The 25402-nt window shown below is 42.1% G+C and overlaps 1 protein-coding gene across 5 annotated transcripts in view; it reads right to left on the reverse strand.

Annotated features, from left to right (window-relative positions):
• Nucleotides 1-22715, reverse strand: part of LOC109887392 (transcriptional enhancer factor TEF-1) — a 57585-nt gene extending 34870 nt beyond the window's left edge. For 3 of the 5 annotated variants that reach the window (XM_031810747.1, XM_031810733.1, XM_031810732.1), the window contains exons 1-3: nucleotides 22533-22715; nucleotides 21987-22113; nucleotides 4047-4299 (exon numbers count right to left, since the gene is read on the reverse strand). In XM_031810747.1, coding sequence (XP_031666607.1) covers nucleotides 4047-4248 — 202 coding nt within the window. In that variant the 5' untranslated portion in view covers nucleotides 4249-4299; nucleotides 21987-22113; nucleotides 22533-22715. The remainder of the gene's footprint in view (nucleotides 1-4046; nucleotides 4300-21986; nucleotides 22114-22532) is intronic. The other 2 variants (XM_031810745.1, XM_031810737.1) reach the window with 1 other exon arrangement.
• Nucleotides 22716-25402: the final 2687 nt, after the last annotated feature.

The following is a 25402-nucleotide window of genomic DNA, read 5'->3' on the forward strand; positions in this document are numbered from 1 at the left end:
TACATAAGGATGCAGTCGATGATATAGAGTACAGTATATACGTATGCATATGAGATGAATAATGTAGGGTAAGTAACATTATATAAGGTAGCATTGTTTAAAGTGGCTAGTGATATATTTACATCATTTCCCATCAATTCCCATTATTAAAGTGTCTGGAGTTGAGTCAGTGTCATTGTCAGTGTGTTGGCAGCAGCCACTCAATGTTAGTGGTGGCTGTTTAACAGTCTGATGGCCTTGAGATAGAAGCTGTTTTTCAGTCTCTCGGTCCCAGCTTTGATGCACCTGTACTGACCTCGCCTTCTGGATGATAGCGGGGTGAACAGGCAGTGGCTCGGGTGGTTGATATCCTTGATGATCTGTATGGCCTTCCTGTAACATCAGGTGGTGTAGGTGTCCTGGAGGGCAGGTAGTTTGCCCCCGGTGATGCGTTGTGCAGACCTCACTACCCTCTGGAGAGCCTTACGGTTGAGGGCGGAGCAATTGCCGTACCAGGCGGTGATACAGCCCGCCAGGATGCTCTCGATTGTGCATCTGTAGAAGTTTGTGAGTGCCTTTGGTGACAAGCCGAATTTCTTCAGCCTCCTGAGGTTGAAGAGGCGCTGCTGCGCCTTCTTCACGATGCTGTCTGTGTGAGTGGACCAATTCAGTTTGTCTGTGATGTGTATGCCGAGGAACTTAAAACTTGCTACCCTCTCCACTACTGTTCCATCGATGTGGATAGGGGGGTGTTCCCTCTGCTGTTTCCTGAAGTCCACAATCATCTCCTTAGTTTTGTTGACCTTGAGTGTGAGGTTATTTTCCTGACACCACACTCCGAGGGCCCTCACCTCCTCCCTGTAGGCCGCCTCGTCGTTGTTGGTAATCAAGCCTACCACTGTTGTGTCGTCCGCAAACTTGATGATTGAGTTGGAGGCGTGCGTGGCCACGCAGTCGTGGGTGAACAGGGAGTACAGGAGAGGGCTCAGAACGCACCCTTGTGGGGCCCCAGTGTTGAGGATCAGCGGGGAGGAGATGTTGTTGCCTACCCTCACCACCTGGGGGCGGCCCGTCAGGAAGTCCAGTACCCAGTTGCACAGGGCGGGGTCGAGACCCAGGGTCTCGAGCTTGATGACGAGCTTGGAGGGTACTATGGTGTTGAATGCCGAGCTGTAGTCGATGAACAGCATTCTCACATAGGTATTCCTCTTGTCCAGATGGGTTAGGGCAGTGTGCAGTGTGGTTGAGATTGCATCGTCTGTGGACCTATTTGGGCGGTAAGCAAATTGGAGTGGGTCTAGGGTGTCAGGTAGGGTGGAGGTGATATGGTCCTTGACTAGTCTCTCAAAGCACTTCATGATGACGGATGTGAGTACTACGGGGCGGTAGTCGTTTAGCTCAGTTACCTTAGCTTTCTTGGGAACAGGAACAATGGTGGCCCTCTTGAAGCATGTGGGAACAGCAGACTGGTATAGGGATTGATTGAATATGTCCGTAAACACACCGGCCAGCTGGTCTGCGCATGCTCTGAGGGCACGGCTGGGGATGCCGTCTGGGCCTGCAGCCTTGCGAGGGTTAACACGTTTAAATGTCTTACTCACCTCGGCTGCAGTGAAGGAGAGACCGCATGTTTTCTTTGCAGGCCGTGTCAGTGGCACTGTATTGTCCTCAAAGCGGGCAAAAAAGTTATTTAGTCTGCCTGGGAGCAAGACATCCTGGTCCGTGACTGGGCTGGATTTCTTCCTGTAGTCCGTGATTGACTGTAGAACCTGCCACATGCCTCTTGTGTCTGAGCCGTTGAATTGAGATTCTACTTTGTCTCTGTACTGACGCTTAGCTTGTTTGATAGCCTTGCGGAGGGAATAGCTGCACTGTTTGTATTCGGTCATGTTACCAGACACCTTGCCCCGATTAAAAGCAGTGGTTCGCGCTTTCAGTTCCACACGAATGCTGCCATCAATCCACGGTTTCTGGTTAGGGAATGTTTTAATCGTTGCTATGGGAACGACATCTTCAACGCACGTTCTAATGAACTCGCACACCGAATCAGCGTATTCGTCAATATTGTTATCTGACGCAATACGAAACATGTCCCAGTCCACGTGATGGATCCAAAGAACACCATACCTACTGTGAAGCATGGGGGTGGAAACATCATGCTTTGGGGCTGTTTTTCTGCAAAGGGACCAGGACGACTGATCCGTGTAAAGGAAAGAATGAATGGGGCCATGTATCGTGAGATTTTGAGTAAAAACCTCCTTCCATCAGCAAGGGCATTGAAGATGAAACATGGCTGGGTCTTTCAGCATGACAATGATCCCAATCACACCGCCGGGCAACGAAGGAGTGGCTTCATAAGAAGCATTTCAAGGTCCTGGAGTGGCCTAGCCAGTCTTCAGATCTCAACCCAATAGAAAATCTTTGGAGGGAGTTGAAAGTCCGTGTTGCCCAGCAACAGCCCCAAATCATCACTGCTCTAGAGGAGATCTGCATGGAGGAATGGGGCCAAAATACCAGCAACAGTGTGTGAAAACCTTGTGAAGACTTAAGAAAACGTTTGACCTCTGTCATTGCCAACAAAGGGTATATAACAAAGTATTGAGATAAACTTTTGTTATTGACCAAATACTTATTTTCCACCATAATTTGCAAATAAATTCATAAAAAATCCTACAATGTGATTTTCTGGATTATTTTTCTCATTTTGTCTGTCATAGTTGAAGTGTACCTATGATGAAAATTACAGGCCTCTCTCATCTTCTTAAGTGGGAGAACTTGCACAATTGGTGGCTGACTATATACTTTTTTGCCCCACTGTATGCAAGCGGATACCCAGCACATCAAGCATGGTTGACCTCCGCTCAATCCCCCTGATCCCAGGCAGGTCAAGGTACATTCAATACCACCAATAACACAACCACTGACGGAATAGCTGTAGACACCACTCTGCATGGCACTTCCCTTTACACAGCACTGGAAACAAACAAAGCAGAAGACAATGGATTTTTATGAAAATGAATAACCTTGAATTGGTTATTATCATATTCTTTATGCATTAGCAGAGCCAGCAAAGGCCTATCAATTCTCCCAAGGTTTGCATTTGACACAAAACGTGCTGTTTTATGTTAAATGCTGTTTTGTGGAATTTGAAATGGTAGAAGTGCCTGAGCTATATAACTTGTCTGATGGTGGCCATTTGATCTCTTATCGGAGAAGAATGCGTCCAACCAAAAATGAGACTGGCGTGTCCAGTCTGCACTAGTGAGTCTTGTCCTTGGCGTTAATCATTTAAAACTTGCTAGGCAAACCTATTTGTTATGCTCAGAATGGCACTCCCATTCTGCTTGTGGGAGAGAGGAGTAGGTGCTGAGGTGGTGAGCTGGTTGGTCGTGTGGTCTGAAGCCTCTTTGTGCCGGCAGCTGAGGGGGCTTCGCTGCAACTCATAGACTTTACATTTGGTTTGGCCGGAGGGGTCACATGACAGCTGCAAACTAACACCCGAGGGGCTTTCTGCTTTCACTTGACACTGACAGGCTGTGAGAGAGTCCAACACTGCAGAAAGAAAATATTCCCTCTTTCCATGACATCACCCAGCCAGGAATGGGGGAGGGGGGGGGGGGGGGCAGCCACAGCTGGTGGCAGCCACAGCACCATCTGCCCCTGCCTAATAGTTAATGCTGCTTTACTTATAGACTCCTACTTCTGCAGAGAAGGGACATGAATGTATGGCTACCGCCAAGGAGCCCTTAACAGCCTGCAAGTCCCACAAATGAATTCCTGATTGACATTTTCACTCCCAGTCTATTGTTTCACTTGTACGGTCCCTTTATTAACACTGAATCTATCTGAAAATCTTCCTCAGGCACTTTGGGCACTTTTTAAGCTCCCATACCAAGATTATTTGAGTGTGAAATGATGATATGCAATTGGTTTTAAAAGTGAAATGTTGTGACTACCATCTTAAAAAATCTACGTAAAAAAAATACTATATATATATAATTACAAAGGAGGGTATCGTCGCTCTTCCTCCCATGTACCAAACCACATCCCTGACCCCATGTACTCACCGTACATCTTTCCCTCGTCAGATAGAATGATCTTCCTGCGCCCACAGGGGGGATAGATGGCCAGCGCCTCCTGAAAGCTCTGCTCAATGTCGGGGCTCCACACCCCCTCGGCGTCATTGTCCAGGGGCTTGTCTGCCGAGTCGCTCATCCTCTCCATGTCCTCGGCAGGGCTCTCACTGCCGCTCCAGCTGCTGGGGTCCATGGTGGTGCTTGGGATCTCCAAGCCGAAGCCTGGAGCACAGTAGGGAGAGATCTGGAATTCCCAAATAAACAAACACAAGCCACCCGTTACTCTCCACAGCACAGGCATCTGCCTCCAAGAAGACAACACACTGCTCATGGCCACTGGTCAATAGTGTGGTGAGCCAAACAGGAGAGGATTCTTGGCCTGGCTATCTACCTATGATGTTAGGATTAGGATGACTGTGGTACAGTTTTACTAGATGCTATGGAAGGGACTGAAACGTTCCTTCATGCTAGTTTTTGTCCGAAATTTTAAATGGTACTATTGAAAATACTTCATGTTATCTCCCATTTAAAACAAATGATGTGATGGAGGTCAAGTGCAGCGACTTCATCACAAGATCCATTTTTAGCTTGTTGTAGTATAATCCCCTCCTTTACTTTCCAAAATAGATAAGCAGGCAAATAAAAAATACAAGACTGCAGACATAAAATATCTAATGAGAACATAACCCTAAAACACATCCAGCGCACCTGGCATCTCCTGCACAGGAGCAGTTGAAGCCTTTTAATACCAGCTGTCAGGACTGTCAAATAGACTCTTAAATCTGGATGAAATTCATGTAGGACAACTGTAGAATGTTTATTAGGCAAAAAGAAATAGAGAAGCCCACTCAAGAAAGGACACAACCATATCTGTACCACTTTAAATCTCAAATGGAAAAAAATATCCCCTGTCCTCTTTGTTCCAGGAAAGAGTCTGTTTTCCACATTGTGAATTCCCTTGACAGAAAATTCCACTGTGAGATTCCTCAATTTTCTTTGCATTTATGCTGTGTAAACAACCTGCTCTGAATTAGATCCCCATTAAAAACTCATTCAAACTGCTAGACTGTAAGCGAAGGAGGAGGAAATCACATTTAAATTCGAGGCAGAAAAGTACCTAAACTGAAAGTGTCCATCTCTCCTCAATCAAAACTATTGTCCACAAAGTAACTCATGAAAGCAATGTAGGTTCTTATGTATTGCTGTAGACAATCATGCTGAGTTGAATTTTAACGGTGAAAATCACAACTGGGGAGTTCATTTGGTGGATGTTTTTGTAGCCCTTCACTCTAGCACCCCCCCCCACCTCCCTCCCTATCTTCCCCTCTCCCTCCCTCCCTATCCTCCTCTCCCCTTCCAGACGACCGCTTCCTCTCTAGGCAAGATCCTATTCAAGCTGCACAAGCTGTTGTGAAGTGGGACTAGCAGCATATGTTTCTTCTAGAATGTCGGTTCGTGAGGGGGGGAGGGGGGGATGGGAGCAAGCTGTTTGGGAGAAGAAAAAAACCTCCCAGAGAGTGGAGGGAGCGTTTACTGAATTCTGTTTTTGTGAACTGACTGCTGACTCTGCAGAACTTACTCACAGACTGATGAGGGAGGGGAAAAAACGTCCATTTCGACCACTAAATGGCTTGGGCTTTTTCTCCAGCCTTGCTCCCTCCACCCAGACCGAATAATAAACTACACCGGTAATCACATGCAGCACGGTCATGATTGTAATACCTGACCTCAAGCAAGATTTTTTCTTTACTTCTTCAACAAGTCAAACCCAGTCAAGTCATAATAGTGGTATTTTTGAGAGGACCTTTGAAAAACACGCCTTTGCATTTGTCATTGCCAATGCCATTGCCGTAAGGGATTCTGAAAAATGAGTCTTCTCTGTGATACAGTATTTATTTTTCTTAAATGGCTGTGAACACTCTTTCCAGGGGTTCACTATTCAGAAAGAGAGAGAGAGAAAATAGAGAGAGAAAAGAGAGAGCGAGAGAGAGAAATAGAGCGAGAGCTAACGTGAGTGTCTGGACACGTCTGGTTTCCATGCTAGCTCATGATTTCCCTCCAAAAGAGGGAAACAACACTGATATTTGGAGGGGTGTTTAGTGAGTTCATGGCCATGTTCATTCCACAATGGTCTGATGTTTCCCCGCTCTTCTACAGGTGGTTTCCCCTGACGCGCCACACCAGGAAATGAATACTGTTACACTGAAGCGTGCAATGAATTATTGAATCCACCACCCCACCCTGTCCAAAAAAAAAGCTCTCAACCACAACTAGCATTTACCGCTAGGGAAGGGCAGCAGAGAGCCTTGGCCTATCATATTGCTACATGAAAAGAATAGAGCAGAAAATATTTGAATCTGGGGTATAAAGATCGAGGGGGTAGGGGTGGAGGGGTAATACATATCATTGAAATGGTATAATAGAACTTGGTCGGCTAATTCATTCATTTTAAGTGGTACTCTAAATTAATTTTGTTAATATAACCACTCTAAATAAACCTTTCCTCTCTCCTCCATCCATTGCTGGGGATGGTGGCAAGCCGCATCTGCTGCAGGATTACTCTGAGGGGGGAAACAGCGGTACACACTCCATGCCATGTAATCACAAAGAGCTTCAAAGACTGAGGCAGCAAAGGGGCTCAAGAGTACCTCTCTTGGCCAGTAGAAGCATCCACGTCGTACAGCTGACAGATCTACAGTAAGTCAATGCTACTTAGAAATGCATTTACTTAGTGGCAGTTACATTGTGATATAATCAATGTCCGCATAATTCTATGACATACTGGTGTCATAGAATACACATTTCTCTTGTTATTGGTACGTTTATTGCCACCATTCGCCAAAGTCAATTCAATGGAATAATACATTGTCAAGGGCGTCAAGAAGTTTATTTCCCACCAAGACACCACAGCCAGAAGCACTCTACCGTATGTCCCCTGAATGAATGACTTTAACCTAACACTGTCATTAGCACGCTGTAGTCTATTAACCTGAACAAGTGTTAGAGAACATCAGATAAATCTATTGAGTTACAACAGCTTAATCACTGGGCATGGCTGAAGTGACTCTGCAGTCATTTGGCTTAGTAATAAATCACCCTACATAATTGAGCTCTGTCACTATTCCATAAGGAGCATCTCTCAGGAGAGCACCTCGACAACCAGATGAATTCTGGGTCCAAGCGGATGACCACCTCCTTGAGCATGCTGAGGAAATATGAGGTCAGGTTCACTCAATTAGCCAGAGTTTGATGGGTGTGTCTTCATCTTTCAATTACTGATAACCCTTTGTTTCATTGATCTCTCGACATTGACAAGTGAGTCGTTCTTGCCGTTTTGAACAGAGTGAGATCATCAGTGGAGCATAGCAGTAGACATTCTTTGCTGAAAGTTTGCATCTTTTTTTTAACGGATAATAACATGTTTTTAAACACAAGACAAATATCATAAAACACCTTGAATATTCTTCTAATGAACGTCCTCTAAACTATGGTCACTCAGCTGTCTTAATGGAGAAACAAACGCAGGGGCATGTTTGCAAACAGAAAATAAAACACTTCTCTTTCTTGATAGGAGAGAATGGAGGATTTGCTGACTCCCAAGACCTTGACTTTTCATCCCTAAAACACTTACATGACGAACATAAATCATTGCTGTCCCCTATAGACTTGAGTAATGAAAGGCAAGGGAAAGAAATTCACCAATAGAACATAATGTAGATGAACTGAGCCAAATCCAAATGCAAACCATGCCAAGAGCATAGTAACCTAACAGAGTTACTGTGTTGTTAAGAACTTTTTTACAGCAATCAAACAAGTGTGTCTCTAATATTTAGTCTATGTTACACAGCCTTCTGTATAAATACACTCATAGGAGAATGTGCCTGGGTGCTTTAGCCATAACAGGTATGCTATGCTGAGCTGGCTGTGTGTTTGGACCGGGAGAGAGACACGTGTTGTGATTAGTGCAATATGTCTCCAGATGATGCTGAAGTGGTGATGTTTGTCCAGGCCCCAGTGGCAGATGGGAGACAGAGATTAGTCATGCAACAATATACTGTGGCTGGGCTGCTGTCGCTACACCTCGCTCTCAAAGCAGGGAAAGCATTTCAGACATACCCAGAACAAGGACACCATAGGCTACAGACAAATCCCATTCCCACCCAGGGAGAGGCGCTTTCTCACGATTGTACATCACTCAAAACAAAATAGCCCACCAACAAACATGATAATTTCTTCTGGTGTGCACTAAAGTATCACTATAAGCAGGTGTTTGCTGCACACTTTTTAATACAATTATGGAGCTAGACTGGTAGAGCAACATTGCATTAGCTGCCCTACAGCATGTCTACAAAGTAGAAAGATGCTTAATTAAAATGCATTTGGCTGTAATAATGGAACTGTATGGTAGATGGGAGCTTCTCAATCTGGCTCCATTCATATATTTCTGCGTAATAGTACAAAAATGGTGAAACAATACGAACACCTGCAACCTTCAGCAGGTAAAGAGCATTGTGGCTTTTGTGAGTCATTACAGTTAATTGAATGTCTGGAAATATTTCTGTAAAACTCTAATCAAATTCCCAACTCAACTAAACCCAACTGTTTCAGTCATCAAGACTAATGGACAAGAACACAGACATCAACAAACCCCCCACATGAAAAGTATGTGATGACTATAATGTGACCACTTTAAATTAATTTGATTAATTTAATTCCCAAAAATCAAATCAATGATGAAACAACATCGTGTACCCAAAGTGTGTACTTTTCTCCTCACACATTTTCCTATAACCCTCTTCACATACAATGGATGATTTCTTGCATCGTGTCTACTCTAACATAAAATTGGAAATGAGGATTTCCCTTCTCTAAGAGCCTAACACTGTGGATGGCAAATTCTATGCATTTAAATTTCAGTGGCACGGTCATAAGCCAGGCCTATGTTTATATAATTTTGTACTGATGTGCCTATAATATCATAGTGGAGTTCAATAGCTTTCCTCACTCACCAAAAGGTTGTGTTCATTGTATCTGTGTGTGTGTTCACAGGCTCTCCTGAGGCTGTACCCCTCTCTGAAAAGTCTCCCCAATCATTGCAGCCAGGATGTGCCCCTACACGCCTCTTTCACAACTCACAGACATCTACACACACACACACACACACACACACACACACACACACACACACACACACACACACACACACACACACACACACACACACACACACACACACACACACACACACACACACACACACACACACACACACACACACACACACACACACACCAACAGTTCAAGGATTGGGGATTTGGATCTGTAAAACAAAATGATGGAAGCTTAACAGGATACACCACGTGGCTGTTGTTTGATGGCAGGATTTCTGGTATCTGTTCTGGTTGGATGATAAGGCACTGATGTGTCTCATCCATTATTACACAAGAGAGATAAAGAGGGAGAGAGTGAGAGACAGGGAGAGAAAGAGAGTGAGAGAGAGAAGGAGGGAGAGAGAGAATGATAGAAAAAATAAAGTTAGAAAGCAAGAGAGTGATAGAGCGAATCAGGGCAAAAATCTATTTATCAACATGCATAAACAAAGAAAATTACAACTTATACCTCAGAGAGTTCAGTGATACGGTTGAATGGCGGGAACCTGGTTACTGATATTTTCCAGGATTTACCGCCGAAAAACCACTCCCTTTTCCCGGGATAAATAAGTATGAGAAACTGGTAAATTATAATAAATGATTTATATGAACAGCACGGTTGTAACGAGTGCGCTGAGAGTCAGGAAGCAAGTTCAGGGAGGGAGTGATTTAATCAAGAAACGAAACATAATACAAAACAAGAAACACGAACAACGCACAGACAGGAAACAGAAACAATGACGCCTGGGGGAGGAACCAAAGGGAGTGAGATATATATATAGGGAAGGTAATCAGGGAGGTGATGGAGTCCAGGTGAGTCTGAAGACGCGCAGGTGGTGACAGGTGTGACCCATAACTAGCAGCGTGGTGACCTAGAGGCCGGAGAGGAAGCACACGTGACAATGGTGTGAAGTGCAACTGTTAAATTAAATGGAATGCCTAAATCTGGCTTCTCTACGGCCTCTGCATGATGAATCAACGCTGAGGGTGGGGACAGACAGTCCATCTTTGTATAGAGCGCAGTTAACAATGCATGTAGACTTACCATGTCATCATGGTAACTTTTTTTCTTGTGACAGGTAGGCCTACATTTGCTGCAGAATAGTCTATGCTACAGTAATATAAAGACCGAATTGGCGTCTAATTTACCCATCTCCATCTGGCTTGTTTTTTAATTGTAAAGATTATATTTTTTTTAATTACAGCTGCAGAGTTTAAAAAAAGCCTATCACTCGAATATCGTTGCTTTAAATCAGTGCACACGCAAGCACTCTCTCGCATTCTGTCTCTCACCATCTATTCCATTTTAGAATAAGGCTGTAACGTAACAAAATATGGAAAATGTCAAGGAGTCTGAATACTTTCCAAAGACACTGTATGTATTGGATAACGGGGCATTTGGGCTTTTTTACTGTATGTCTCATCAGGCTCAGGTAGCATCAGGTTGGAATTTCCAAGCTGATCAAAGCTCCAATCAAATCCAGACATGCTTTATAATGCTTTCGAATGACACTTTCAGTTTTGGCAGGAAATACCGGGTTTTGTAAACATTTGTAAAATACAGCCGGGAAGAATTCAACCCTATTCTGTAATAAAACATGACACAAACTATATCATGATTGATATGTTAAGTCCCTAGAGAAGTGAACTGTCTAATCTGGGTGCTTGCCAAATACTCGCTTACTGGAACTCCAAAGGCGATAGCGCTATCCAAAGATGCAAAGACTCGGCTCACTGCACTAGTAATATAGGATGGACAATTCAAAAGATGTTGACAATCATAGAATTTCACTTTGGGCCAATTTTACGTGTCACGCTCTCTCAAGGTCATTGGAAAAGATGGAGGAAAGAGATTTCGCTAACAAAGGAAACCACTACGGAACAAAGTTTGAGATTGTCAAATGTACAATATTCAGGGGGAGACATTCTTCCCATAATTGAATGTTTTCTGTGTCCTGCTTTTCCTTAGCAATGACAATACAACTACAACAAGATTACTTTTGGACAGATAATAAGCATCTACACTGAGCATACAAAACATTAGGAACACCTTCCTAATATTGAATTGTCTGGGCGTGGACTCGAAAAGGTGTCGAAAGCGTTCCATAGAGATGCTGGCCCATGTTGACTCCAATGCTTCCCACAGTTGTGTCAAGTTGGTTGGATATCCTTCTGGTGGTGGACCATTCTTGATACACACGGGAAACTGTTGAGCGTGAAAAACCCAGCAGCACTGCAGTTCTTAACACAAACCGGTGTGCCTGGTACCTACTACCATTCCCCATTCAAGGGAACTTAAATATTTTGTCTTGCCCCTTCACCCTCTGAATGGCACACACACACATTCCATGTCTCAAATGTCTCAAGGCTTAAAAGTCATTATTTAACCTGTCTCCTTCCCTTCATCTACCCTGAAGTGGATTTAACAAGTGACATCAATAAGGGATCATAGCTTTCACCTGATCAGTTTATGTCATGGAAAAAGCAGGTGTTCCTAATATTCCTATACAATATTTTATATTCTGATTCCATTGTCTTTGTAACCCTAGTAAACTCCATGGCTTGGTTTGACATTTTAATTTACGGTACATCTATGTTGAGTACATTCCAACCCATATGTTTTACAACAAGCTTCTTGTGAATAAGGTTATTGCCAAGGATTATGAATAAGGTTATTGGATCAATTCAAAATAATTTCTACAAACTACAATCATAAAATGTCTACTCAATTAAGCTAACCTAAAAATAACCCTTTAATAACCCCATAATCTCCACCGACCTTTCACATTTATATGGCACACATCTGTGTGAGAGTGTGCATATTTTGTTGTGTCTGCTCACTCTCTGCTGAGTGGGTCTGTGTTCTTGTATTCCTGCAGAAGACTCTGTGGCAGTGAGAATCATTATCACCTCATCACACAGGCTGTCATGGAACAGACCCATCTCCTTGTGTATTCCTGTTACTGGTGTTCATAGACTCCACATATCCCTAGGACATCATGTTACACCTTGTTTATCACAAAACCTCCAGTAGAAACCAGGCCCACAAGGAAGAACAGCCATTACTGATGCTGTTTAGAAGGTACTTTTTTAACTCTGCATTGTTGGGAATGGGCTCGAAAGTAAGCGTTTCAATGTAAAGTCTGCTATACCTGTTGTATTCGGCGCATGTGACCATTCAAATTTGATTTGAAGGTAATAATGCTGTCGACAATCAAATGTGATAAATAGAGAACTAAAAGATGTTAGGAATTAGTAAATACAACATTTTGGGGAAAAAATACTCCTGAAACATGGATTGAGAGAGTGCATCACAGAATTCATGCTCAAAACTATGTGCGCCCAGATTCCATCTCCATCCCTGTCCCCAGATGCCAGGTCTTCAACACCATGTGGCATCAATCAGATGGTCCTGAGATGTGAGAGGTACATGGGGACTGTGAGGTTTCCTATTGAGCTGGTCTCCTAGTGTCTGAGAATCTGAACACTAATTATCCCGGCCAAAGAGAGAGGTAGGAATGTCACCTGTAGAAACACTTGGGGCCCTAACAGATAATTGCATACTCCTATCACACCAAGGTCGGAACCATGGAAATGGTCTTATTAGCAAGATAAGGACAAAAGCGGGCAACAAGTGAATGCATTGGCAAGGGTTGGGCCATAGTTGTGACATGGCATTATGGGAGATGACACTTATCGGCAGATTACATAAACCACTCTCGTTCACGCTAAAATGGAATCCAGCTCCTTAAATTAAAAGAACCCATTTCACCGATCATACAGACCTGGGTAATGAAATAGCAGATGAGAGGTCTCAAATGTAATTTTCCATGTGGAGTCCTTTTGTGCTGTTATCTCAGAGGGTGCAATAATGATCCTGTGAATGGCTTTTGCGCACCCCATAATGACCCATAGTAGTTAAGCCTGCACTGTGGAGAACTATAATTACCATGTGATTACAAAACTCAATGTTCGCTGTGAGTTTTAAAGGCGTACCATGGGCTTCGGTTAATTATTTCAGTAATGTTGAATGTATGCCAAAGCCCTCATGTTTGGAACAAAAAGTATCCAATTATGCATATTACCATGATGGGACATTACTGAGATTCCATTTACAGTTTGCTTCATCAAAACATGTTCATTATAACTGGAATGGCATGTATCAAGAATGACGAGCAGAAACCCTTTCTGTAGTACGGTATGGACCTTGAGATATAAAGTTATAGAACATTCATGAAATGATACAATTCAAACATTCATAAAGCTTTATATTTCTTTTCATTTCTTAGATGCACACCTAGCAACATCGAAATATGACGTTTCTTCTGTTCTTCTTTCTGAAACAGGCTTATTAAAAGCTTTACCCCATCTATGACTATGGACGCAAGTTTTGACTGACGAACCCAGTGCACCAGAATTGTGCAAAAATGTCCAATTGGCACAATTTCTGTTCTGCTGTAGCCTCTTTAAGGAGGGGAAAATGACAAGGTGTGCAGGGGAACACAAGAATGTCCAGCCATACACAGGGACAAACCGATTGATCTACGTAGTATTGGATTTTCCTCCAGGTTTCATGAATAAATCTGCTGGGTATGGAGTGCTGATAAATGAATGAACACGGTTTTCAATACCAATCTCCCAATGCAGGGAGCAAAAGGTTCAGTAGAGTAGCTCGCTAATGCTCCCTCTGTTATTGGCAATGGCCAAGCGTTTATTTCATGCCTCTTTAAACCAGCAGGCTTGGGTGTAGTGAATCTGTCTGATAATATCCCACTCAAATGTGAGGCCTAGAGCCCGCCGTCCAGCGCCCGACCAACGGGGCCGCCCGCTCGGGGATCAATCTCTACTCAGTAGAGAATGGGATTGATTTACAGGCTCCGTCAAAGAAGCTCTCCCAGTCTCCACCTGCCTCACGACGTATCAGAATCAAGTAGCACCTTCTAGACCTGGTCACATCAGATACAGTGGGAGTGCAGGGGACCAATTTCCATCAGTCTTTTACTGTAGATGTCTATTCAGAAAATTAGCAAATGATCTGCAAAAAATGTGCCGTCAGAAATGATGAACTACAAATCCATGACATAAAAACGTGCCATCCAACCGCAACAATGTTGGAAATCAATGCATTCGACGCAATAAACTTCTGTTCGTCAAAAATATGCAGGGCATTCCAACGTCTGCTCATGGTCGCGTCACACTAGTGAGGAGAGAAGGGGGAGCACATAAAGCGCAGGAAATTAAAGCTGTAAATAAACGTCCGGCAGATAAAGGATCCCCTGACAGTTATGAGAGCAGAGCAGTCTGGGGGCTTCAGGCTGGGCGCGGGCTCAGTCAGGACACTGTGGATTGGCATGAAAAAACAAATCAGTGATGAGCATGAAGACCACCATCTGCATCCAGCTCCTCCACACCACACTCACCATCACATAGCCCTCCATCTCAGGAAGGACGTCTGTTTGGGCCTCCATCTGCCATAAACCAGCCCAAGGTGCTACCGGTAGAAAGGTAAAATGGAATTTTGTAGAAACTATTGTTTGCTGTTCATTGTGTGGCGGATGTTGTCCAGTTTATTGGTACTTAAAGGAAGGCTTGGCCAGATGAGACACATCATCCCCCATGAAGCTCCAAGGTAATTTGATGGAGAAAATTCCTTGTTGACCTGGCTTGGTTAAGTACATATTGAGTCACTGTACGAAACAAATAGCATATAAATCTGCCAGTGTCAAACAAAAGCTCAAACCTTATTCAAGGTTTTCTCAAACTCTGATTTACTCAACTGAATTTTTCACCCAACTTCAGCACAAAGCTTTAATTCATTTCATTGAGTTATTTCAATTAAGTAAGCAGTGTACACAAACAAAAAACCATTGAACAGTTATTGAAAGAAACATTGACAATGATCATTTCCCTATTTGAAGCCCAAAATGTAAGGAGGGGAACTCTATTGAAGTGCTTACCTTGTAATATAATTTATTTGTCAGGGCAAAACGATACCAAAACACACAACTTTGTCAGAACATTTTGAGACAACATTTTTAATAAATGCAAGGAATGTCTCAACATGCTGTAGTCCATAGCCACATCCAGCATCAACGCAAAAATGGACCAAAGCAATATGTACTGTATGGTCCTCAGACGGAGCAATTAAAACTGTTTATGAGGTGTAATCATATTAGGCCAATGTTTCCCAGCCAAACATGCTTACAGTAGTATTTACATACACAGATCTAAGCCGTAAAGAAACCTATGAATGCTGTGCTTCGGGCTAGAGTTCAAACTCATTCACTGGGCACAGAGTGCATACTAATGTTGGGAGCTCACCCAAAGTCTATCTGTGCCTCGGCTGAATCCAGGGCAGCTTCAGGGCAGAGCGAGCCTGCCTGATCTCTGTCGGCCATGATAACAATACAGCAGCCATTAATGAAAGGCCTTGTAGGGATTTATTACAAGAGAGGACTGGGGAATACGGTGCCAGAGAGCCTGGACAGCCCACATTTGAATACAGACCACAAATTATAAACAGTTTCAGTAAATGAAGTGACTGAGGGCCTTTGTTCTACGGGCGTACATCTTCCTATTGCTAGTGGGCACTAAACCACTAGCATAGCCTGCACTGGGAAAGGAAGTTATTGAAGCCTGGATTTCCTGCTTTCAGCTGTGGCCAACAACTTGAAGGTTTATAGTGGTTTCAGGAACTGACTCATCTAATGATTCATGGATTAGATATTGCTTCTCATGTGTGTCTGGTAATGTGGTAGCTCGTTTAAATGACTTTTTCCCATCCAAAAAAAGAAGAGTTCGGAGAGTGTGAAAGTAGGGAAGGTACTTATAACAATTTCCCAATAACTTCCAAATCATTACAGTTTAATAAGACGCGATTAAGACGACTTTCCTGAGAAGCTGACTGAGGCTGACATATGGTATGACTTATGAGGCTATAATTATAAAGTGCTGAAACAGTGGTTTCTTTACTGTATGACTTCTAAAGATGAGGAAAGCTCTTACATTTTATTTTTCTCTTTCCTTCTTATTTCCCCCAGATTTCCTGCAACAGTATGGCATCATAATGCTCCACAACTTAGCTTTTTAAGGTTTCTTTGACTCTTTGACTTATCTAGAGAGAAAGTGCTTTGGACCTTTTGAAAATTAACATATGATGAGGTAAAGGTCAATATACCAAAAGACAATGCGGGACAAACAAATTAATACAAAAGCTGTTTGCCATAATTATACATATGTAGAAAAAGTGAATTACACTTGCAAAGGCAGTTGACAAGGCCAAAGTGCACTCTAGCTGGCAGTCATTTTATGACTGCAGTCCTGAAGCAGATTTACTTAGATGACGTCAGTGGCTTTGAGCCAGCTTTTCCTTTTTGGTGGCACTCTACATCGGCCTCTCTGAGGCCTTACTGAAACTGTTGAGCAGCAGGCCATACTGCAAAATTCTCTTTCTACAACAGAGTTTACCTCAGGGTACAGAGTGACTGGAACCCAGCAGTACGGTAGTAGTGTGTTTTAGTGAAGCATGCTATCCGATCACAGACACAATGATGTGACGATGAGTCCCTCCCCTGCTAAATGTCTGCATGTAATTACACAATTAACGACCCTGTGTCCAGATTAAATGACAGATCACATCTCTTTTACTCGCCCTACTCCTCTTGTTTTGTGTAGCTATAACAAAAGCAGCATCCTTTCATTTCATCAATTCTTCCCTTGATTAGATAAAGGAATGCTTTGTGCCATTCTGATTCCCACAAGGCATTTCTCAGACTGTTATCATACAGGAAATAGAAAATATTTGTTGGGTATGCGTAATTGTGCTTTTGATCAGTTTAGGCCTTTATTCCTAACAGCTGTTTCCATTTCTTAAAGAATGCAACAAATGTAAGAGGATTGAAAAATAATAGATTTTCTGAAGAAAATAAATGTCTTCCATGCCAACCTACACTACTAAATAAATACATAAAATAACATTGTGAAGGAAAACTTGATATGTGGCACCAGCCCAAGCACAATCCCCCTGCACAAAACCAATGCACTCAAACATCCAACAGTTTCCATGGCATTCTTTTTTCCTATGATAACTCTTAATTAGTTTTGACCGCAGATGGATTTGAATAGGAAATTATGACTTAGTAGTATATTAAAACGACAGGACGTGCCTGTTTGCTTTGGGCTGTAATCCCACTACAGTTTACATGTTCACAATGACCCATGACCACAGAGGGAAAAACCAGCTTGCTGATTGTAAATGATGTGGTAATGCCCATGTGTGGTTCATTCATACCTACTGTTGCCTTGTCTATGTGAACTTGTTTACAAAACTATGAACGTATTTGTTTGCTTAGTAAACCTTGAAGTGCAATTCAAGGCCAGGAATTTCAAGTCAAGAAGAAATCACGTATGTGCACAAATACACATACAGACACATGCACTCACCTACAATAACTCACACACACACTGTCCTACAGATGGCGACTCAAAAAATGAAGCATATTAAATGCTATTGATAAGGTAAGGGAACAGATAGCTTATCGGAAGCATACAAGAGCCATATGGTGTCATAGTCAGCACAGCCTGTTTTTGACACAACAATGGCCTGGCCAGGACGTAGAATCACAAGTTGACTAATAGTCGTTGGCATGAAATCTCAGAGTGGTACAAGCTAGAGCAAATGTTGATATTTGCATTTTTTCATACAGGTGCAGAAAATGACCAAAGCAGATGTCAATGAGAACTGGCTTGTTTGCGCTCAGCAGCTCAACAGCCTCGCACACATTCAGTCTTGAACAACAGGAAAGACAATGGGTCTCTCTCTGCTCCCAGAAGTAATCCAATCCACTCAATGCCTCAGCAATGCACATATTCTCCCCACATTTCACAAGTGAAAGACTATATTCTTATTTTCCCGGCCCTGAGACTTCCACATTCCTAGCCAAAACAGTACAGCGGTGGGATCTATAAAAAGGCATGTGTATTCAGAGAGAGGTGGTCTGCGTACAACTACTGAATGTTGAGGTTCAAAAACTCAAATTTTTGAGCATGTTTTAAGCTAGAATCCTTAGTTGCTACATCCATTTGTAAATTATAAATTAATGATATACCGTGCATTCGGATAGTATTCTGACTTTTTACACATCTTATTATATTACAGCCTTATTCTAAAATTGATTAAATAGTTTCCCCCCCCCCCCTCGTCAATCTACACACACTACCCCATAATGACATAGCAAAAACAGGTTTTTATAGTTTTTTGCTAATTTATTAAAACCAAAAAATTGATATATCAAATTTACATAAGTATTCAGACCATTTACTCAGTACTTGTTGAAGCACCTTTGGCAGCGATTACAGGCTTGAGTCTTCTTGGGTATGACACTACAAGCTTGGCACACCTGTACTTGGGTAGTTTCTCCCATTCTTCTCTACAGATCCTCTCACGCTCTGTCAGGTTGGATGGGTAGCATTGCTGCACAGCTATTTTCAGGTCTCTCCAGAGATGTTCGATCAGGTTCATGTCCAAGCTCTGTCTGGGCCACTCAAGGACATTCAAAGACGTGTCCCGAAGCCACTCCTGCATTGTCTTGGCTATGTGCTTAGGCTTGTTGTCCTGTTGGAAGGTGAACCTTTGACCCAGTTTGAGGTCCTGAGCTCTCTGGAGCAGGTTTTCATCAAGGATCTCTCTGTACTTTGCTCCGTTCATCTTTACCTCGACCCTGAACTAGTCTCCCAGTCCCTTCCGCTGACAAACATCCCCACAGCATGATGCTGCCACCACCATGCTTCACCGTAGGGATGGTACCAGGTTTCCTCCAGACGTGATGCTTGGCATACAGGCCAAAGAGTTCAATTGTGGTTTCATTAGACCAGAGAATCTTGTTTCCCTTGGTCTGAAAGTCTTTAGGTGTCTTTTGGCAAACTCCAAGCGGGCTGTCATGTGCTTTTTCCTGAGGAGTGGCTTCCGCCTAGTCACTCTACCATAAAGGCCTGATTGTTGGAGTGCTGCAGAGATGGTTGTAAGGTTTTGGGGCAGCAGGTAGCCTAGTGGCTAGAGCATTAGGTGAGCAACCGAAAGGTTGATGGATCGAATCCCCGTGCTGACAAGGTAAAAATATGTCGTTCTGCCCCTGAACAAGGCAGTTATCCCACTGCTCCCCGGTAGGCCGTAATTGTTTGTTCTTAACTGACTTATGTATATAATGTATTTTTGTTTTTATTATTAATTTGCAAAAAAATTTAAAACAACTTTTCACTTTGTCATTTTGGGGCATTGTGTGTAGATTGCTGAGAAAATAAGTATATTTAACCAAATTTGGAATAAGGCTGTATCCTAACAAAATGTGGAAAAAGTTGAGGGGTCACTGTATGCCCATTGATTCTTGAAGAATATAACTTATAAATGTGTCATGAAATTAGGTCTACTGCCGTACCCCACCAGAACCCAACATATAAGCTTGTTTAACTCCAATGTTTGTAAACCATGCAAATGTAAACAAACACGGTATAGCCTCAAAACCTAGTTAAACTAAATATTTCATATAATGGGTGGTCAGTCCTTGCATCCATTCCATAGCTCTGTCTATGAATTTGAGAGTGGTTACATTTCTCCAGCCTCGTCCCTTAGCTTTTTTAGCAAAACAGGGACGGGGAAAACGCTGTATTATTGTTTAAATAACAGCTTTAAGCTTATATGTGTTTTTGTACGATGTAATGCATTGTGAAGCTCACTTCCACCACATTGAAACTGCACATGTAAAATTGAGTGCTAACAAATACCTGTCCAATGAGTCATTGGGGCTAAATGAATGTTATAACAAAAAACTATGCAAAGCTTATGTTTAGAAAAGGGGGAGGAAGGGCTTACTTAGTAGGCTACAGTCTATCTGTGTTAAATGCCAAGTTCAAAAAACCTTCAATACATATAGCCATAATGTATATTGACTTGTTATTTTTTATCAATCTTATATGTTTCTGTGATTGGGTTTTAACATAAGTTTAGATGGTATTACTTTGGAATAAGAGAAATTCCAGATAATTATTATAATTCTTAATTACAAATTTGGGGTTCAACTGATATCATCTGGTAAAATGGGAATTCATAAGCCCACTTTCAAAAGTAAAAACTCATGGAGTCAAGCAAAGACAATGTACTATTCTTGCACTTGAAAATGCCATGCGGGCTAATGTCCAACAGGTCCACTTGTTGCATAAGCAGAAAACAAAGCATCTATTGCTGGTCCCGATTTCCCCCCTACAGCAAGCAGCTTTACTTCTCAACATCATGACATGTCAGAGGTTAAGTCTGATAGAAGTCAACCTAATTAATGTAGTAAATTCTAAATGTCTAGTTAGAGGAATCAACAAATAACACATTGTATCTTGCTGGCCCCTACTTTCAAGAGAGACAAACTGAAATATAAGGCTATAATTAACTGAAGAAAGGAGGTCTTTCCCCAATCACACAATAGGGGAACTTAAGAGAATTAAGAGGTGAATTCCACTCTATATCAGAGAACGTGCACAGCCAAAGAATACCCTCATGCAGTCTGGTTTGTTTAGTTACGAATGAAGTGGATATTACCACGCATCAAAATAAACAAGACATTTCACCTTCTGTATTCACCAACAAACATATACAGATATATTTGAATATTTACATTATTTGAGATCATTTAAACAACACTATAAGTTAATTACACAATAATTGCATAGCCTACTTTATAGCCTACATAGCCTATAAAATATATTTGCTACATAACCTATTCATATTCATATGTTTCATAGCTCTGTAATAGCATCAGCGCAAACCACTACATCCACACAGCCTACAATAAAAGGCAGTGCAAAGTTACCCCCAACAAATTCATCCTTAAAATAGCAACAGTTGAGCATCTGTGTAATCTCTAGGTAATGAATGTATATTACGAAATTCTAAAGCAATAAAAAACGACATAATCTTCCTTAACATTCCTTAGTCTTGATCTATACTTTCCTGAGATTATCGTTATAGGCCTACATGTAATAGGCATCGGATCACACGGTTTCTTCGGATGCGATGAAACTTTATAACACAGAAAGAAGTGGCCTTGGCTACATAATACGACCCCCATCCCTGTGATTTATTCAGATTTTAGCTGAGCAGGCAACAATGTATCCCGAAAAAAGGCGGATATGGAAAACAAGGATCGAACAGAGCAATGAAACAGACATAAACATAGCTCACAGCCCACAATAGCCTACTTGTAAGAATTTATTTTTGAAATAGTTCAAATCAATATTGAATTACCAATTGTTTAAAAACTAAACAGACAAAGAGAGTTGCAAATAAGAACTGGGTATCAATGGTCGTTTTTTGTTGTTGTTGCAACGTTTCAATAGTGTCCGAAAGCAAGAAAAACCTAGCATTGAATCCAAACAGATAACAAATGATTCCATTCACTATCACTAGAACCACCAAATGATGTAATAACATTTTCAGATTATTTTGTAAATGCAAAAGATGTGTTTTATAAATTATATTCTCTAAAAGTATGTTGCCCGGCCCACTATCCTACACTGTGAGAGCACATGGGCAAAATGTGTTTAAATGTAGGCCATAATCTTCTACTGTCAAAGATGATCAAAAATTATCTTAAAAGACACATCTAATCAATTCGGCAACATTGATGGATCTTGCCTATGATCGGTTGAATCAATTCCGCATGTGGAAAATGGAATGCAAAGAATTTGATGGAATTCTTGTAGCCTAAACCTGATAAAAGAACAAAAATATACTTACAGTGACTTCAAGGTGCGATGGATAAAATACACGATCAAAGGTGTTGGAGCAACAAGTCTTTCAGCAGAATGTTTTTGCACTGCTCCGAAAATGTTCCACTGAAATCTCCAACTCCCGGCTGAGCCAACTAAGGAGAAGAAAACAGCAACATTTTGATCCGTCATCTTGTCCAAAATTGTCATTCATAAAATAATGTACGTCCAATCGTATCCGGAATCTTGTTAGGAGTTTGAGGTTCATGCACTGGACTTACTGTGATATAATAGGGCGTATGGTCGGGCTTCTTTACAAAAATGTGAAAAATGTCAAAGATATTCGTGTCAGTCGAATACAACACTGAGTGGACAAAGTGAAAGCACCCTGTTGCAACAGCGACAAGAAACGGCAACCTAAAATCTCACCGACACACTTTCATTGTAATATAAAAATATGCCCACTCATTCTAATACCATACATTACTTCTTATTTCTAATGAAAGGCGCAACTTCATCATAACAGTGTTAGTCTGCAACCATTTTGCATATTATTAACTACATTGAAACTTACCTCAAACACCTCCGTTATTGTTATTTGAAATAAAATTCGTCCCCCTTTGTTTGTCTAATGTGGGATATTATAGTTTTTGTAAACTGTGTAAAGTTATTGTTGTGTTTCTGGGTCAGCCAGATATGTGTACGTGAATCGACAACGCACGGACAGAGATGCGAAGAATGCTCGGAATGAGAACAGGAATGAAATGAACGCGAAGAGCGAGTTTGCATTGGGGGCGGAGCACAGGTGGCGTCATCCCGAACCGAACAGCCCTAGATTATAGCAGATAGGAGGGACAAGCGTGGAAAAAATAAGAAGAATGACCTCACAGGACATGTCGAATTCAAATTGGTGGGAGAAAGAAGATGGGATTTCTTTGTGGAGTTAGTTCATTCTATTTTAATCATCTAACTCAATAAAGCTGAATAAAAGTAGTACCAGTATGATACCTTTATCACAAACATGTCAGTCATTTCAAATGTTGTTGCTTGATAAATATATGATGTGAATACAACACTGACATTTTTTATTTGACACTTCCACAGCTGGGACATGAAATGGAGCACATTTAGAAACATTTATCAGGTTGAACATCTGTCACCTGCCTCTCATACTTCGGTAGCTGTATGTGTTGTAAATGTAACATCAGTAGGACTCATATATTCAGAACTATATCTTCAATACAGTATAATCTGAGACACAAGCAGGATAGAACTGTTGGCTAGACCTTGTGAGCCTGTGGAGAGAACCATGCCAGTGCCACCACACAACCACATGAGGGGGGGGGGGGGGGGGGGGGAATTATGAAGTACAAACTGGTCATATGGGAGAGCAGACAATCATAAGACATGTCAAAGAACATAGAGCAAGTTTGCTTACAGCAAACCTGGTTTGGGCTATATGTCTGATCGTGTCCGTGCAAGCCATCCATTAGGAGGCAATGTTTTGACACCAATTCTTATAAAAAGAGAGATCTATGAAGATGAATGGCTGGCTTTTTGAAGACATCCATCAACACTTGTAACACCTGTCTGTGCATGTTTAGAAAAGAGAGACAGAGGAAGAGAGCAGGCAAGAGAGAGAGGTGGGTGAAGAGGGAGAGAGGTGGGGTTTTGCTCTTGAACTATAGATAGTATCACACACACATGGATTGCCAGTCAACAACATCCTCATTTGCAATTTCATTTAAATTGTGGTTCACTTCCATATTCCTTATATCAGGCAGTCTCAATTGCATAATCTTGGGGGAGCTCTACTTTAAGCTGTGATTCTTAACCACCGACTGCATGTCTGCTTTCCAAGGGCCCCTTATCTTATCAGCTTCTCTCTTCTCCAGGGTGGTGTCTGTTCCCTCAATACCAACCTATTAACCATCAAAAGGGAGTCTTATCTATGCAAATGCAGCAAGCCCTGGAGGAACAAACTCTGCTAGCACAGCACATGTGACACCACACCAACACCTGAGGACAGTCACAGCGGTGATTCATTCACAGCCATGGGGTCATCTGTCGACAGTGTTTCACAAGCTCCTTGTTAAATATTAGCCCTGCATATCCAGGAAGCCCACCGATGGATCCCAGCATAATGGCAAACTGTAAAATGGTTCATAGCCTTACATCAGAGCCAGTTCTCATTGCCTTATCGGGCACATGAGTCGCCTGGTAGATTGCATCCAGGAAATGTGGCCATATGAAAATGTGTGTGTGTGTGTGCATGTTTGTACCCAGTTTGGACGGCATTTGACAAGGTACAATATTGAACCAACACTAATTTCAGTGTAGAATGTGTTGTTATTCCTTATTCCTTCCTATGTGTAGGTGAACAAGTTAAACTGAGTTAATAGTTATCAATAGATATTACATGTCATAATGAAGCCATAAAAGTGTTATCTGACAGCATGGAAACACATTTCTGTATGACCTGAATTATTTATCAGTGCGTGTGAAAACGTAACATCTGAAATTCTCGTGTGTCTCCGCGGGCAAATTTTACCTAGACTAATCATTGAATCTGTGTGCATTGTTACAAAGGACCACTGCATGTGGTGAGGGGAGAAGACAGTGCTCAACACAGCTGAACTGTTTACCCCAAAACAGACACTGCAGGTTTCTGTCCCCACCCCCTTATTCACACACGGCCTTCAAACTATTTTATGACTGGGTGTGGCCACAGAGCAATAGGAGTGGGGGTGGAATAAGGAAGGACAGAAACCTCACAGCAAGGATTTTAGTTGGGGGGGGGGGCATTCCCATAATTCAGGGACAATTGATGGAACCAAACATACGCCTAATATAATTGTAATTGTATCAAAGAAATATATTGGTATTTCAGCAGTGGACATCAATATCCTGTTAGATTCTATTTAGCCCTAATTTATAATAAATATGTATTCATTCACGGATCATTGTTTTTAACATTGACATCTTTAAAAAGTTTAGAATATTAATTCAAACAGGCCACTTTTTTATATGACACATTTCTCATTCATTGTTGACTACATAGGTCTTACCCCAGATAAGGATTTGCGCTCTACAGTACCATTTGTCACTACAGAAGCCTCCAGGGATAGCTGCCTGCTGCCTGACACCAGGGCAGATAAGGCCCTACAGGTCTAGTGTGGCAGGGCTTTGAACTGGAGCCTTCTGGAGCCTCTGCTCCAGGGGAGGCCTGAGGTGCTGCTGGTTGGGGAGAGAGGTGAACCGGCTGCCCTGCCCTCCGACCTCTCCTAATCAGGCAACCCTGGGAGGGCAGGTGCAGACCATCACTGGCTCTCTGCTTTGACGGCACACTGATTCGCTTTATTAGAAGATAAGAAAGGGGTTAGCAAGGAGCTGAGGACCATTCTCTCTGGTGGAAAAAGCTCACAAAATTTCAATCAAAATATA

Source organism: Oncorhynchus kisutch, linkage group LG3 (genome assembly GCF_002021735.2).
Source record: "Oncorhynchus kisutch isolate 150728-3 linkage group LG3, Okis_V2, whole genome shotgun sequence".
NCBI classification, from domain to species: Eukaryota; Metazoa; Chordata; class Actinopteri; order Salmoniformes; family Salmonidae; genus Oncorhynchus; species Oncorhynchus kisutch.